Source organism: Furipterus horrens, unplaced genomic scaffold (genome assembly GCF_987537825.1).
Source record: "Furipterus horrens unplaced genomic scaffold, mFurHor1.1.pri manual_scaffold_13, whole genome shotgun sequence".
Lineage (NCBI taxonomy): Eukaryota > Metazoa > Chordata > Mammalia > Chiroptera > Furipteridae > Furipterus > Furipterus horrens.
The window spans coordinates 39,284,270-39,301,954 of record NW_028327183.1 but is presented as its reverse complement, the minus strand read 5'-3'; the positions used below and the strand labels follow the sequence as shown (position 1 = coordinate 39,301,954).

At 51.1% G+C, this 17,685-nt stretch overlaps 1 protein-coding gene across 4 annotated transcripts in view; it reads right to left on the bottom strand.

Moving 5' to 3' along the window:
• Nucleotides 1-17,685, bottom strand: part of ACTN4 (actinin alpha 4) — a 70,028-nt gene that overhangs the window by 19,105 nt on the left and 33,238 nt on the right. For all 4 annotated transcript variants that reach the window (XM_090261363.1, XM_090261362.1, XM_090261360.1 and 1 more), the window contains exons 2-7: nt 7,851-7,965; nt 7,498-7,617; nt 4,065-4,151; nt 3,293-3,380; nt 1,322-1,400; nt 43-124 (exon numbers count right to left, since the gene is read on the bottom strand). In XM_090261363.1, the coding sequence (XP_090117489.1) occupies nt 43-124; nt 1,322-1,400; nt 3,293-3,380; nt 4,065-4,151; nt 7,498-7,617; nt 7,851-7,965 (571 nt within the window). The remainder of the gene's footprint in view (nt 1-42; nt 125-1,321; nt 1,401-3,292; nt 3,381-4,064; nt 4,152-7,497; nt 7,618-7,850; nt 7,966-17,685) is intronic.

The window sequence follows — 17,685 nt, the reverse complement described above, 5'->3', positions numbered from 1 at the left end:
AACAAGGTGCTGGCTGAACGAGAATGAAAGGGATGTACTTACCCTCTGCATCCAACATTTTGGGGATGTCTAGGTATTTCTCTGCCACTTCAAAGGCATTGTTCAGGTTGGTGACTGGATCATCCTGGGGGTGAGTGGGGGAGTGAGGGAAGGAGGAAGAACTCAGTCAGGGGCAGGATGCAAAAGCCAAAGGAACTCAGGGGTGGCCTGGAATGAAGGGATCTGGGGAAGGGGTGGGACTGGAAAGTGTCCTTTTTTAGGGAATTCTCAGCCACCTGTGCTGCTGCAGAGAGAGAGGGGGATACCTGGGTAAAGTCAATTGTGACCCAAAGGCATGCCTCTGGACAAGCTAAGGGACCTTTTCTCCAGAAAAAAAAATGTGTTCTTTCTTATAGTTTCCAACTATCCACAAACCCCAAATTAAGCTCCCTGTCCTGAACCCCTGAAAGTTGGTCCAGATCCGAGACAGCACTGGGGGTGGGGGCTGGGGGGAGCAAACCAAGTCTCCACATTCCAACCTCCCTGAAGCATCCCTTCCCGCCGTCTCCCACTGCTTATGGGATTAAAGCCCACTTCACTCAGACCTTCCCTCATGTGCCTTTGCCGCTTTCCAGCTAGAACCCAATTCCATTGTGGCTTGAACGGGCTCAGTGAGGCCTCTGCCTCCCCGACCTGGAATGCCCTCTCTGGCTCTAGGCTGCATCCTTCTGCATAGACCCTTCCCTGTCACACCAGCCCAGGTGTGCCATCTTTCCTCTGCCTCACCGTCTTGCCCTGTTAACCTCCTCATCACAGTCAGCCTGAACACCTGTGCATGGCCTCACGTGGCTGGCTTGCTCTGGATACACTGTCCTGACTTCCCCACAAGGCTGGGAGCTCCTAGAAGGCAGGGTCTGGGGCTTACAGAGTCACAAACTTAGTACAGACAAATCAGAACAGGACCCTGCCTGGGAACTGTCTGCCAGCAGTGATGGTTTGGAATTCTTTAACCCTCTTCCCCACGGACAGAGAGGGAATGCTTCCAGAATCCAGAAGTTAAGGAAGGGGAGGCTGGAAGACATGGCTGGTCAGATCCTAAAATAACCCCTGGTGGTTGCAATGTCCATGGAAGGAGAAGGGGACAGTCTTCAAGGGGAGCAAGGGAGGTGAGAACTGAGTCAGGGATCTGGTGACAGATGGCGCAAGGGTCTCCCAGCCTGCCCATTTGAGCACAGAATCCAGCTTTGGGTACCAGTAAAGGATGGACTTGGGCAACGTGACCCAGAGTCAGGGCCAGGCTCAGGGTATCTGCGGGTCGTTGAGGGGAACACAAGATGCATACCTTTCTCAGCTTGTCATATTCGATGAGCTCAGGCCTGTGTCGATGGATCAGGGCGTTGAAGGCAAGACCATCCTTCCAGCTGGGGGTGGAAAGGCCAAGGTTATGAGAAGGCGCACTCAATGCAATGGGAGTGCAGAAAGGCCCTAGGCACCCACAACAATGATTGATTCCTATTTACTGAGGTACTTCAAAGTGTGTGCCAGGCACTAGAGGGAGATGGTATGGCAGGGTGGCTGTGAGCATGACTGCTGGAGCTGAGAGGCCTGGGGTCAAATCTCAGCTTTTCCACTTACTGTCAGAGTGACTGTGGGCAAATACGACAACTGCCACCTCAGTTTCCATGTCTGGAAAATGGGATAACAGTACCTACTTCATAGGGTTGTCCTGAGGATTAAATAAGTAAATATGGAAACACTTAGACCAGGACTTGTCACATGACAAGACTCTACTGAACTAGACAGGCCCACCAAGGGGAGACAGCCCACATGGGAGGCTGGTGCCTGCGCTGCGGGACCTCAGTACCTTGGCTGACCTGACCCACGTAGGCTGGCTAAATGCCGGGATGTGGCTTGGCATGAGGGTCTCTGTTCAGGCAAAATGATAACTGGTCATATTTTTCCCTTGAGATCTTCTACCAGCTGGTTCCTTCTGGGGTCAAACGTAATGTCACCTCCTCAGGAAGGCCTGCCTGAGCAAGGTATTCTCTAGATTACTTACTTTCTTTTTTTTCTTTAATACTCACCTGAGGACATACTTATTGATTTTTTAGAGTGGAAGGGAGGGGGAGAGAGAGAGGGGAAGAAACACAGATGTGAGAGAGGAACAGCTATCGGCTGCCTCTCATATGTGCCCTGACCAGGAACTGAACCCACAACTTTCCAGTTTACGGGACGATGGTCCTATCAAGCCACACCAGCCAGGGCTCTCCTGATTACTATCACCTCATTCTATTTTGTGGTCTTTGTACAGCACTTCTCACTACCTGAAATTATGCTGTTGGTTTATTTGCGCCTTTGTCAACCACTGGTTCCCTCCACTACAGTGTAACTTTCCAAGGGTGGGGACTCATTTTGGTGCTGCCACCACTCTTGGGATGTAGTAGGCACTGTATAGATATTTACCAATTGAATAAATAAATGAGTAAGAAGTACAGAGGATCAGCCGGTTGGTGGCAAGAAAATGAAGGAGACACACAGAGGAGCTTGAGGGAGGAACCATGTGCTATTAGAGGCAGAACACAATGGAAAGGTTGCCAACATCCAGTGCTGGGGCGCCTGAGAGTCTGGGGACACAGAAGAATCTCTGTGGATCCCGTGTGGCCCCTCTCTGGCCTATCCACCCTGGGAGGACACCGTTAGCTCAGAGGGGTGAAGCCACAGGGCCAAGCCAGGTCTGACCTCAGGACCACCACTAGGCCATACCGCCGCCTGCCACACTCTAGATCTCGAGTGGCACTGACCACGTTCACATGTGTTCTGGCAACAGTGGACACATCTTATTTCCCTCTCTCACCCATGGGAGAGAAGGTTTGCTGCAGGGCTGACTTTTGTTCATTAGAGTGGACACAGTACATTTTTTGCCAACACTCAATTCACTAGCAGAGCTAAGGACAGATTCCTCTTGAGAGGTCAAAACAAACAAACAAAAAAAGAGCTTTGTTGTTGCTTCTGAGAATCATGTTGCCTGGGAGGAAGAAGAGTCTTTAAGGCAGGCCCTAAAACTGCTTTAAGGCTTTCTGCCCAGGACAGTGAGGCAACTGCCACAGCCTGCAGCTGCCACCTCCTCCTGGAGGACACAGGGACTTTACAAGGAGCTCACAGGAGCCGGTGTTGGGGGCAGGGTTCCCTGAGGGCTGGCAATTCAGAGACCAAAACAAAGCAGAGGAAAAGAGGGCAGATGAAGACAGGGCCTTGGGTCCTGGGAAGAGGCGAGGGGAATGAGCTGGGCTTTGGGGCCTCAGCCAGTGCTCACCTGATGTGGAAGTTCTGCACATTGACGTTCTTGTATGGGGCTGTCTTTCTCTGGCACCAGAGAAGGAGCCCCTCCTTGGCAGAGGTCTCTGCAAAACACACAAGGACAATGCACTGGCTCACAAAAAAACATACTTCCCATTTAGGCAGAAGCTGGGGGACAGGCCACCAGACAACAGCAGCAGCAGTGACAGTAGTAACAGGTCCCCTCATTTCAGGCCTCTGCTGAACCTAACCACTGAACTGTAGTCATGGCCCCAAAAAGTAACTCACCAGGATCACTGCAGGAAGTGACAGTGATAAAATAACATCAAACTCTGAACCTGTGCTATGTTCTAGACCACAAGGCCTGTGCCTTTAACAGTCAGGACACACTATCAAAGAAGCCTCTGATGCTGGCCTTGGCCTCTCCTAAACAAAGTGGAGACAGTGGAGGGTCTTGAGCATCTGGCCCTGCTCACTCAGGTTCTTGCAGATCTGCAATGGCCTTTGGGCCTTTGGGAAATGGAGTGGGAGGGGCCTAAGCTCTACTCCAGGTGGCTTCAAGGGTGAAGCCCCCCTCACCCCGCCCTAACCTGCAGCCTGGGCCAGCATCTCTACCAACTGCTCCTGCGCAGGACCAGGCCCTGTGAGTGACACAGGGAAACAAGGACAAGCCTTGAGGCATGAAGACAAAATGTCTGAAATCCTAATCTAACTCACCCCAATGCAGGTGGAGCTGGGGTGAGGAGTAAAAGTGGTTCTTTGCTGTCAATGGGACTCTTGGCTCTTACCTTCCACCGAGATGTCCTGGATGGCGAACCTGAGGATGATGGTCCAGATCATCCCCAGCGTCATCTTTGCGTTGCCATCCACAATTTCTGCATGCAGGCAGGGGGCAAAGGGTGAAAAGGTTAAACCAGAGTGAGACACCACCCTCCCACCCCCCCCACCTAAAGTTAGCTCTGATCATCAACAAAGCCACAACGCCTGCCCCGCACCACCCTCATCGGGAGATGTCCCCCGGACACTCTGGGAAGCACTGTCCCAAAAGCCTCTGTACACGTGTCCTTGGCCACACAGCCTCTTCCCACCTGGCAAGCTCTCTCTCTTGACCCAGCTCAAAAGACTGTTCCCCCCTGAGGCTTGTTCACAGCCCCATCACACCTTCATGGGCACGCCGTCCCACTAGTGGGTGGCCTGCTGTCCACTTCCACCCAGTCCTACTGCTGCCACCTTTATCTAAGCCACTGTTGTCTCCTGTAGAGCTCAACGCACTGCCTCCTACACTAGCCCATGCAATTCAGCTCCACACAGCAGCTAGCATGGTCCCTTTATTTTTATTTATTTAAAATCCTCACCCAAGGAATGTTTACTGATTTGAGAGAGAGGAAGGGAGAAAGAGACACACAGAGAGAGAGCAAGATAGAGAAACATCGATGTGAGAGAGAAGCCCCCTGCAACTTAGGTATGTGCCCTGACCAGGAATCGAACCCACAACTTTTTAGTATATGGGACGATGCTCCAACCAACTGAGCCACCTGGCCAGGGCTAGAGTGGACCCTTTAAAGGTGCATCGCATTTGTGTTACTCACTTAGAACCCCACTACGCCAAAAAAGAAGCCCATGCTCTGGAGTCCAGCTTATAAGGCCTGTCCTATGTGACCTGGAACCTCCCTGTCCCCAGCACTGTTTAGCTGCGTCCTTTTGGCAAGCCAGGCTCTTTCTTGCTTTAAGGACCTCATACCTTCTGTTCACCAACAAAATATATCCCTTAATCCCTTCCTCAGATGACTTGTCCTTCCCATCTTGTCAGCCTCTGCTTCTATGTCACCTCTCCAAAATGGCTTCCCAGGCCACCTGCCTAAGGGTGCTCCCTGCACCCATCTCAGGGCCTTTCTCCCCAGCACCGCGTTCTTCCCCTCACACACAAATTGCCAATTGGAGCCATGTATTTGTTTGTTGGTTTACTTGTTCACTGTCTGCCTTCGTGACCACGGCATCCCAGTACCCAAACCCGGCCCTTGAGAAAGGTACGATGTTGTTGCAGTAAGGGGAGAGGAGAGACATAAGGCCCGAAAAACAAGCACTCTCTCAAACTTCTGGCAGTGAGGGAAAAGGGTCGGGACCACACATTCTTTAGCTTCAGCAACTTAGAGAAAAGTCGTCTCTTCACTGCTGAGTGACAAGAGTTACAAGGGGCCTCATCCAGAAGGAGTTCATCAGCCAGACGTGCTTTTGGCAGTCCTTGAAATGGCCTCTGCCCCCACACACCTCAGCAGACAAGATACAAGGAGAAAGGTGGGGAAAACAGAAGGACACTTAAAGAGACCTTGCACACAGATCCTCAAGAACAAAAAACTTTGGGGGGGGGGGCTTGATCTGAAAAAAAGGTATAGTGGTCACTCAAGAGAAAAGGGTGGGGGGCTCTATTAGCAACAGTGGAGAAGCTCCCCAAGTGAAGCCATAGGCTCATGGCTGAGGGTAGCTTTTGGCTTTAGTTTCAGGGTAAGAAATAGCCTGCCGCCTGGAGGCAGAGGAAGAACAGTGTCTGTAGGCCCTTTCCTTCCCAAGAGCTCCAGACTCAAAAACCAGGCAGAGCCCTCCCAGTGTGGGGCAAAGGCATCAAGTCATTTAGGAAATGTATGCTGTGTTCCTCCCAAGTGCCAGACACCCAGAAGTGGGGGACAGCAATCTGGAGAAGAGACCACCACTCCACTCTCCCAGCTGGGTACATGGGGAAGCTGGTCATGGAGGGCTCAGAGTTCCTGTGAGAAGACGGCTTCTCTCATTACACATCCCCCAGCTGCTTCTTGGACCTGTAGCTATGCCTCCAATTAGTCCCCTCTTATAACCTCCTGTGCCGCCCTGCCCGCCCCAGGAAGCAAGGTTTCTACAGCTCCCTAGATCCTGTGGAGGGATAGGGAAATGGGGGCACAGTGGCGGCTGGGGTTCTCAGGTATTCCAAAGCCCTCGGAATGTCTCCAGTAGGCTGCCTTCCAGCTTTATCCCGAGGCCCAATGGTCACAGGATTGGGAGGGAACCAATCTGGATTTGAACAAAAAACAGTTTTAGCCTAATTTTTTCTCCAAATGAAAACTGATGACTGCCATGAGTCTCTCCTCTAACCCCTTCTGTATTTACTAGCATTTGAGCAAAATAAATGCAGCTGTGAGAAGCAGAAGACTGGAGTGCAGCCAGAAAGAAAGATCCAAGCAAAGACAGAAAATCTCAGGGTCTCATTGAATTTTTGGGCTTTGATTTTATTTTTAAACAAGCAGCAACTACCTCGATTGTGGCATTTGAGACTTGGCACCCTTCCCTGCAGAGGGCCTAGGCTGGTGGGGTGGGGGAAGCCTTGGAACTCTGTACAGGCGTTCTGACCTAGAGTCTTGGCCAGACTCTCAAGAGCCTTGTCAGTAACGGCAATTAGTTTTCTTTGTTTTTCTAAAAGCTGGGACAACATGGATGTTGGGTGTAGGAAACACTGCTCTGACTAATAAGCAGAACTGTGAGTCCAGGCTGATGAGGAGCTGCTGGGTTCCATCAGGCCTCACCTAGTCTCAAAAAGTGCCTGTGACCACAAGACAAGAACCTGCTGCGAGAGTGAAAGCTCGTTGCTGCTCTAGTGGGAGGGCTTGGAGTAGAGGACTACAGTCCTGAGTATCCCCACGGGGGACAGAAGGATCCTGCCTATTGGGTCAGAGACCAAACTCCCCCAGGCCGTGTAGGCAGCAAAGTCTGGTCACTGACCTTTGAACTTGCACTTCCTACCCTAGAGGCCTGACACTGGGCCTGGCATGCCCTTCTCCCCTCTGCATCCCCTCCTGCCCACAGATACCAGGCAAGGCCTAAGGGCATACGTGCTCCTGGCACAGAGGGATCACAGAGGGATACCAAGTCACATGTCTGTCACTGTCTCTCAGGCCCAGCCCAAGAAGGGCAAATGCGCGTGTTCAGGGCCCAAGTGAAAGCAATTCCTATCCCCTGCAGAAGAAGCCTGCTCCGCATTATCAGGGGCACTGGATTCCCCTGTCTTGGACTAGATTATTCTGTGATGGAGGGGAGGAGGAGCTTGTGGGCCCAATGTCACAATGAGGCAATCACTGTGGTCACTTGCTTTAATCACCCCAAGTACTCTGCCACCAGCACAACTTCTGTTCAGAAGACAGAGGTCAGGCCTCAGAGCTTGCAGGTCAGATGCTAAGCTGCCCCATCCAAGCTCACCTTCTGCCCCAATGGAGACCAGCTTGACTCCTTTGCTGGCGATGAAGTCCAGTGCTTTGTTCACATTGTTGATCTTGTGCACTCTCATCTTGCCCCGCTCTGGCTTAGGTAACCGCTCCCCTAAGAAAGTAGAAAGGAAAGATGTAAGATCCCCATGGCTCTCCAGAACAGGCCTCCACAGCACTCTGGGACCACCCCAATAAGCCCATGAGTAGACACACTGCTATTGCAGCCATAGAGGCCTCCCTCTTCCTAGCAGCAACGGACAGATGGGGAGAGCCATGTCCCAGGACCTGCTGTGACAGGGCACCTGTTCCAGGTGTGGGTGTCACGTTGTGGGAGAGGAGGCTCACCTGAGATGACCTCCAGGAGGAGCATGAGCTTCAGCCCATCTCGGAAGTCCTCATCGATGTTCTCGATTTGTGTGCCGGCCTTTCGCAGGTGGGAGTTGCACCAGGCTGTGAAGGTCTGAGGAAGCAGAGCAAAGAGTGGTCAAGAGGGTCAGTGTGGCTATTGGGGATTATAGCAAAAGGGCTGGGCCATAGCCCTGACCCCAGGACAACTCATCCACCATGGGTCCCAGCTCTGGGTTCCACCCTTTATATACACTGTTCCTAATCTTTACAATGACACAGGCAGGTTGATTTGAAGCTTGGGATAGTTAACAGACCCACTGCACAATCACCTAGGTGAAAAGTGGCAGAGCGCAGATCGGAACCCTAGTCTGAAACCCCTGGAGCAAGTGCTCTCTCTGCAACACCCTGACTGAGTCTGGCACATTTAGCAGACAGAGGTGCCATAGCCTACGGTCGGCTCGTTAAGTCACACAAACCTATGTGACTGAGCACCAGGCCCAAGTGTGAAAACAAAGAGGCAGGGGGCCTGCTCCCACAGCTCACTTTCTCTAGGACAGACACAGCCAGCCCTCATCCACTCAGAGGGCTGCCAGACCATGAGTCCCAGCCAGCACTGCCTCCACCCAGCCACCCCTCAGGCAGAAGCTCAGGCAGCAGTCCCCACCCCCCCCCACCTCTGGTACAGAGATGACCTGGGACAGGAAAGCAGTTGGACAAGAAAAGCCTCCTGTAAATTCAAGGTTTCCTCAAGTAGTCTACTTTGGAGCTTTGGGTGGCCCAAGAGCAGCACCTCCCTTGAAGGCCAGGAGCACAGATCCTCTGACCCTGTGGACATCCCCAGTTTGTTTCCCTACCAGCCACATGTCCTCTATTCCCCGAGGAACATTCCAAACCCTGCCCTTCCAAATCTTAAGATCAGTGTATCTCAGAGGGGGCTGCAAGGCAAGTGGAAAGCAGGCACCCCACCCCACCAGTCAGACAATGTGCAGAGGATGTTTCTAAGGGTCACTGACCATGAGGATGCTGGCAGGTAGAGAGGGCCATAGACAAGAAGTCCAAATCCCAAACCTGAACACAGAACACCCAAGAACAGGGCACTCAGCCCCCTGCTGGCTGGGACATGTTATCAGACATCAGCGCCAGGGAAGTGCATCACATCAGTTAAGGGGACATGCCCAGACGCCTTCTGGGGAAACTGGTCCACTCAGCCTCCCACAGCAGGGTCTGGAAAAAGCCCCATGCCTGTTCTCATAGGAGTCCCTGCCCCCCTCATTCCGCAAGGGTCAGAGTGCGTGTGGGCAGAGAGCCAAGTACGAGAGCACACCCCACGCCCAGGCACAGGCAGAAGCCACGTGGGGGGCAAGAGGCTTCTAAAGAGCCTCTGGCCAAACACCACATTTTGATGATGAGCGCCACCCATTGTGCACATTCAGACTCAGTGCAGGGTCCTCACTACAGTGGGAACCACAGCAGGCTTCCTAAAACCAAGCTGGAAGTGGCAGGGCGCATGGGGCAGGATGAGAGGGACTGGTGGAGGCCCCGGCTCCCTTAGCTGCCTCTTGACACCACGGAGAGTTCCTCAGCCTGGGAGACAGAGATCCCCTTCCTGCGCGAGGCTGTTCCCATGGCCTTGCTCCTGCCTTGCCTTAACCAGTCCCTGCCCCTCCCTCAAATCAGCTCTAAGGGCAGCTCCTCTCGGATGCCTGCACCGGCTTGCTTGCCCTGACCCAATACTGACCTGGATGTCTCCTCTGCACAGATCTCATCCCAGCACTGTCCACTCTGGCTTCTTCAACAATACGCAGTCTCCTGCCTCCCACAACCATGAGCTACTTGGAGCGCACGAATTTGCCTTCACTACCTCATTTCCCACACTCCCCCTGTAAAACTCTGAATTCAGACAAACCAGGGCTAGGATGCCGGTTACACCCCTCATGTGGGCGAGCTGCCCAACCTTCCTAACATCCACTTCCTCACTTGTAATACAGCAATGAGGACGGCACAGGGGTCACAGCCAGTGTGACAGTTCAAGGTGACAATGCTTGCAGAGCACATGGCAGGTGCTTGATAAATAGCATTTCTCCAGATGTCCCTGCACCTCCCAGAACCTCCTCTCCTGAAATCCTGCCCGTCTCCTCCACAGAGTGTGTTCTCTGTGCCGTGCCAGCCCTCGGCATCTCTCTGACAGCCTCCTCCAGCCATTTTGGATCTTACTGGAGGTTCCATGCACACGGATAGGAATTACCTCTCACATCTCACGTATCTTTATAATGCCCAAAGCACAGCTGGTCTTGGTGGGCAGCAAGTAGGTGTGGAACTCAGCTGCCCTGTAAAGCAGTAAGTGACAGGAGATGCTGAACCTCTGCTTTTGCATGTGCCTGAAAGATGCTGTTGGGCAGCAAAGTGACCAATCACATTCCAAAGCTAAAGATGACAGAGGGCAGTTCCCAGAGGGCGAGCCCCCAAGGTGTTCTGCTGCTGCTGGGGCTGAGATCTAGGCACCTGGTCTGTAAGCAGGATCGGGCATGTGTCTAAATGGCACCTCCACCGCCTCAGCCTGCCTGCGTTACACCTGCATGTTCTGAAGGGACACAGGTCTGGGTTTGAATGCAAGCTCTTCAGCTTTCTTGTTCTGTGTTTCCAATCAAATGACTTTACCTGAGTTTCACCTGAGATACACCTGAGTCTCCTTCGCTATAGGCTAAACTTCTCAGAACCTACCTCCTCTAGCTGCTGTAAGGATTAAATGGGGAAGGTGATGCTTTAAAGCCACTAACATGGTGTCAGCATAAAACACCAGATGAACTGTGTGCTTGTGCACACACATCCACATTATTGCTTCCCTCTCTGCAAAAACCCTTATCCTACCCCCATAGTTTGGAATGAAAATGAGATTACAGGAGACCCTCTCAAGACTGTCCATATTCCAACTTGTGGAACCTCTGAACAAACCTCGCCTTGTTGGGTTCAGACCATCTGCCCTTACAATGTCACTGTGCTATCCACCCTCCACACACATCCCATCTCTGCACCTTTGCTCATCTTCGCTGAGCAATAAAGAAGAGCTCTGGCTTGGGGCTCACACAGACCTGGGTTCAAATCTTGCCTCTGCCATTGAGGCAACCTGCCAATGGGTAACCTTGGGCAAGCAATAAGCCTCAGCTTCCTTGTTGATGAAATAGACGATAATCTCTTTACTTAAATGAAGATTAAACAAAATAATGCAAGTAAACCACTTAGGACTGTGCCCGGCAGTGTTACGTATGTCAAGAAAGATCTATTTTTAAATAAGTAGCAACTGCCATGTACTCTGTCGCCCTGGCTAGGAGTAGGCAGAGTTCCAAGAAGAACACTGAACAGGTCCTTGGGGAGAATATCCACTGACAGTGCCCTATGTGGTAAGGAGGAAGAACTCCCTCCTGAACCTGACAGACACAAACAGGAATTCCACCGACAGGCCTCCCACCCTCACTCCATGCCCTGTTTGGCCCTGTTCTGTCCTCCTGAAAGATGAGGGGCATCTAGTGGCTAACGGAGGCCTGAGCTCTGGGCAAGGAGAGCATGAATGACCTCATGAGACTATCCTCAGGGAACTGCAGATGGCCACTTCTCCACACAGTGTGATTGGTGGGTAGGAGCTGAACTTCGAAAGGGACATTAAAAATTCATAGCTTTTTCTAGTCAGTTATAAAAATTACATTTGGCTTATATACTCCTCTCCCTAACCGGCTTTGACTAAGATGTGTGGGGTACAGAGTGCAGAGGGGTGGTTTCGATGGATGGAGGAGGCCTTGTGTGCCCAAGCACATCCTCTGCTATGCAAAATTCTCAGTCTGACAGCCCACAGGTCGCACCTGCTCCCAATGCCCCTAGGCCGCAGTGGGTTTGGTACACATCCATTCCCTTGACAAGCATTTGCTGACTGTCAACCCAGGCCCAGGCCCTGGACCCGTGTGAAGTACACAGTGAGCCAAAGCAAGACACAGACTGCACTCGATGGAGCTCCCAGTCTGAGAAGGGAGAGGATCTCATTAATGAAGCAAACACTCAACTACAGATGGAAGAGTGTTAATAGTGACAACTGTAGCAGGTGCTTCCGTAGAGCTACGTGCTGAGCACTGTTCTAGGCCCTTTGTCGCGTATTAACTTCTCTCATCCTCAGAACTGTCTTCTGAGGTCAGTGCTATTATTGTTCCATTTCACAAATGAGGAAACTGGAGGGTCTGAGAGGTGATATGACTTGCCCACAGGCAGTCATACACCTGGAACGTTAAGCTGGATTTAAAGCCCTGGCTGCTGTGGCTCAGTGGATTGAGCGTCGGCCTGAGAGACAAGTGTTGCTGGTTCGATTCCCAGTCAGGGCACATGACTAGGTTGCACGTCAGGTCCCCAGTTGGGGGCACGAGTGAGAGGCAACCACACAGTGATGTTTCTCTCCCTCTCTTTCTCCTTTCCCCTCTCTCTAAAAACAAACAAACAAGCAAATAAATAATAATTTTTTAAAAAGTTTAACATTAAAAAAAGAAAAAAGAGCTGGATTTAAAGCCAGGTACTAAGGTATTATGCTGCATGTGCCCTCCCTCCCACCCCCGGAAAGAGAGCCGAGGAGAGGGTTCTGTGTGCTGGGGGACAACTAGTGAGAGGGGCAGACATGGAGAAATTTCCTGAAGGAGGTGATTCTCCACCTCTGATCTGACTGAGAATGAGTTAATAATATAAAAATAAGGGAGACTTTCCAGATAATGGTAACAACATGTGCAAACAGCAGGCTGGAGAGATTAAGGAGTGAGGGGAGCAAGATGTGCCAGGAGACAGGCATGGCCAACCTCACGGAGCCTTTAAAAGGTCATGTTGGCTGCTGCTTACATGAGGACTGAGCTGAAGGGTACAAGGGTCAATGTGGAATGACCAGTAAAGAGGGTAGAGAGCTCTGAGAGAAAAGTGGCAGGATGAGGAAGGCAGAGGAGCCATGTTGGAAATGCCAGCTCAAGGTGTCAATTTTATTTGGTAGGGCCCAACGGTACTGGCCTCTGTTGGGAGGAGGGAAAGGCAAAAGCATTGAGCTCATCTGGGTTTTACTGTCAAGGGTCACTTTCCAGGGCAAACTGACTGAATGGTGGCCATGTCCCCAGCGCCTCACCTAAGAGGCACTCAATGCATTCACCTGGCTGACAAATCCTGAATTGCAGTGGGAGGAAGCAAAACAGACACAGAATTTACATTCTGATGGGGGAGAGGGCATGCTAAAGGTAATTATGCAATAACTGCTAATTGGTAATTCTTCCTATTTATACACAGTAACTCTTTAAAACCTCCAACCCCATGATCATGTGAGATATTATCATCTCCATTTTTAGATGAGGAAACTGAGGCAGAGAGGTTACGTGACTTGTCTAGGGCTACACAGCTAATCAGCACAACGTGAGGCAGTCATTCATTCCACCGTGTTTTCAGTGGAATGCCAGTACCAGCCAGGCAAAGCAGAGCCAGCAGAATCAAGTCAGCAATGGAGCTGGAGGCAAGCTCACAAAGCCAGGCACGCAGGCAGGGAGGCAGGCAGGGCTGTGACTCCAAAAGCTGGCCTGCTTCTTAAAGGGTGGCCTGGGCCCGATGCATGAGGCAGGCTCAATGCCAATAGTGGCCCTGGTGCTCCCAGTCTGTCCCTGTTATCCTGTGAAGGGAGTTTGCACCCAGCTCTTGACCTATCTAGGGAGGAAGGAAGGATGTGGACTCGTCTGTCTTTGAGAACACACATGCACAAGAACCACAAAGAGCCTCCCAAACTTGCCTCCGCACACTGGCAGCCTGTTAGTCTTCTCTGGTTGCTAAAATAGAACAGGGCATGAGTGGGGGAGAAGAAAGGGTACAAGAAGAAAGAGGAGTTTGTTGATTCAATTGGGATCCACTGTCACCAATCCCTATGCTGAGGCCCTGGGGTGCACCCAGGAAAGCAAGCTTCAGAGGGGCCCCAGAGCTGTTTCTGCTTTGTCACTTTGTCTGTAGGGGGAGGGAGAGGAGGCCTGGCATGGCTGGTCATCAAGTCCTTCCTGTGTCACAGGGGCCCCTCCCAGCAGTCAGGATGTGGGGTGGCTGGGTAAATGAATGATGGATATTGTTCGGGAGGTGACATAAGCAGCCAGGAATGTGGCAGCAGTGGGCTTTAATGAGCCATTCATCGATGACTGCCTCTCCCAACCCAAAGAGGTAAACTCACTCTATGCTGGGCAGGCACTGAATAAGAAACAAGTATTTGAAAGACACTGGCAACCCAGTGGTGCCCCAGTGGGCAGAGGGATGGGAAGTGCATCCCTCGTGGGATGCAGATGACTCCCAGCTAAAAAGCTTTCTTCCCAATGACTTCCTGCTACACAACATGGTCTTCATACTGAAGGGGCGGGGGAGATGGAGGAAAATGTCTGGTGGAAGCTGGGATTCCACTAAACCCGGAATAAAGGGAGTCTCTTGCAAAGCCGGTTTGGGCCTAGAAACCTGCCCCACCCATCCTCGGTCCCTAGGCTTAGGTGAGCTCGCTGGCTTTGATTATTAGCAAAGGAGGGCTCCAGGACCAGTGTCAGAGGTGGCCTGGCAGAGGGTCACATGTGGATTCCGTTGACTCCATGCTTGACAATTATTTTCAGAAAATCTGTTCAGTGCCCTGTGCTGCATACCCTGCCTTCTGCTTAAACCGTGTACCTCTTTAGCAGCAAGTCACAGGTCAACTGCTGTCCCAGGCCCAGGCTGACTGGAGCTGGATACAGCACACTCCCTTGGGGCACAGGAAGGCAAGACAAGACTCCTAGAGTGCTAGTTCTCAAATCTCATCTCTGCAATACTGTGTTGGGTCTGCCGCTCTGCTGGGACATCAGCTGCTTTGAGGGGAAGGGCACCATCCCACCTCCTGGACTCCCACTTTGCCTGCTGTGGCCTCTGATGCTGCCCATAGTTCCTGCTTCCATGGGTTCTCGGGAAGGGTGTCTGGGGCTTGGACACAGGTGAGGGAGAGCTATGTATTCCTAGGGTAGGCATCCGCCCTTATCACTCATCTGCCAGGGGCAGGTTACTGCCAAGCCTCAGGCAAGGCCTGGCCCCAGTGGAGCACCTTTTCAGTTCCCAGAGACTGCTCCCCTGGCCCTGGGCTTCTTTCCCAGCTGTAAAAGCACTTTCAGGACCCAAAGGCTAAGCTTTCTGGAATCAGTTACCAGAGGCCCAGGCAAAAGGGCGAGTGCTGTGGCCCTATGTGCACGGATCCATCCAGCGTCCGTGAAGCCTCTGGAATGGCCCTCGGATGGTATATGTGAGCACTTTTCTGAATATCAATTGCCTTTACCAGATCCAAAGGAGAAAAAAACCAGGGATCAGGTTAAGAGGCAGAAAATGAACTAGTCATAATGACATGGCCACAATTTAGGTGGGTGCCGCAACAGGAGACTCAGCCAGCCCCTCCAGCATGGGGACTGCACATGGAGACACAACGGGCTGCCTGTCCAGGACTCAACCCGTATCTAGCCAGGGGCAGAGTGGGCATGCCATGTGTGCCTGTCCCATGACGACATAAGCTAATTTGAAAGCAATTACAGGGTATATGGAATGCTTCTTTCGTGCCGGCCTCACATTGCCTTATTTGGAGTTTTCTCTGCCTACGTGAAAAAGCTCTGACTTCCCAGTTGGAGGAGAGGTATAAATACCGAGGAGTGGAGTAGTGAGCATTCCAAAGATCCTGCGTGTCCATCCAAAAAGCAACCCCTTCCCCCCTGTCCCCGCCCAGTAGCCAATGTTCCCACCTCAGCCAGGCACCAGAAAATGTACATGCCACTGCTGTAATGGACTGATTTTGGAGTGTAGTTCCCTTCCTCATGAGGAACATTGGCCTAGGACTTTCTTCTAGCTCCTTACAGGGCTAATTCTTTCTCATCATTCAGGACTTCCCTCGGATGACACCACCCCAGGTGGTTTTCCCTCACATCACTATCTGCACCGTGCAATCACTTTACTCTGTATTTATTACTATCAGAAGTGATGTGCTTTGTCCATAACCAGTCTCCTTCTCAAGTCTAACATAAGCTCCATGAGAGTGGGGTCCTTTATGTTGCAGGACCCCACTGACTTGCACATAGGAGGTGCTCAGTAAATCCTAAAATAAATGGATGGTGTTGGGGCTTCTCATGTCCACTCATTTATGACTTCATGGTTTCTAATCCCATTTTGTACTGGTGAGAGTCCCTGCTTAGGGATAAAATGGTTTGCTTTCAGGAGTTAACAAAAAATAATCCTGGAGCTATTGCTATTCCAAAAACAAGCCAGGGCAGACACTGCTCTCGACTTGCCACTCCAATGGAAAAGGAGCCCTCAGCAGTCCCGTTCATGTAGGTATCTGAGGCTGCTGGACTTTGCAAATACCCTGGTTCAAAGGCTGGGCCAAGACGGTGGGTAGCAGTGGGTGGGCAGGAAGGAGGCAGGTTGATGAGAGAATAATGTGACACAGTGCACCACAGCAAGGGCTCTTGGCTCTTAGCAAATGTTGAGTTGAAATCCAAAATTACTTCGCCACTTATTGTGTGTGTCCTCAGAAGACAAATTTCACCTCACTAAGCTTAGTTTCCTCCGTTGTAAAATGAGAATAGACACCATGTGAGCAATCGATAGGATAATATAAAGTACTGTACTCACAGCCTGGCAGAGAGTGAGTAAACAGTAGATGCTGTATTCATTACTATATTATTCCTGATCAGGAAAGCACCATCCTAGATATTAGCACTGCCGCTGGTGAAGCCAGTCCCTTTTAGGATTCGACAAGTTGCTGGTTGCACTCTGGCGGCTGACACAGAGTAATCTTTCCTCAAACCTCCCATCCTCCAGCCTGACCACCCAACTATGAAATAAGTAAAGGAATATCACTATCAGACCTGGCTTTTCTTGTTTTCAGAGATCCTTCCAATTCATAAAAATCATTATTTTTTATAATTATAATTCACATACCATAAAATTCACCCCTGTAAATTACAAAATCACTGAGTTGCAATATAATTGTGAGGCTATACAACTATCTCACTATCTAGAGTTCCAGACCATTTTCATCACCAAAAACTGTTATCAGTCAATCCCCATTTCAACTCCTCCCCAACCCCTGGCAACTACTAATCTACTTGGTCTCTATGGATTTGCCTATTCTGGACATTTCATATAAATGGAATCCTACAGTCTGTGGCCTTTGTGACTGGCTTCTTTCATTCAGTACGTATCCAAGGTTCATCCACAATGTAGCATGTGCCAGTACTTCATTCCTTTTTGTATGAATAATATTCCACCATATGGATGTATCACATTTTATCCACTTATAAGCTGAACATTTGGACTAGTCGTCGTCGGCGTCGTCGGCAGCCGTCCGTCTCGAGAGACGATGGTGTAGCTTCTCAAGAGTCTATCTGCACCGCCGAGAATGGCTGTGCAGTCCGACTCGGGAGTGACACGGTATCTGTCTCCTCCTGTGTTGAATCGACATCTTGCGATGACGCTGGAGTGTCCTCTCCAGTGGAGCTGAAGCTACAGAGCCTGGGCAGGGTGATATGGAGGGTCTGCTGTTGCCCATGCAGCAGACCCCCCCTCTCTTCGCAGCTGAAGGGTCCAAGGGAAAGACGGAGTCAATACAGCTTGGCTTCAGGTGCGCCGCAGGAGTTGCCGGTGTTGACTACAACGTCAAACCGCCTTAGGGACTCCAGCTCCGGAGTCCACCTTGCTATTATATTGAATAATGTTGCTAATAAACATTCATATACAAGTTTTTATGTGGCTTTGTTTCCAGTTCTCTGGGGTCTATACCTACGAATGGAATTGT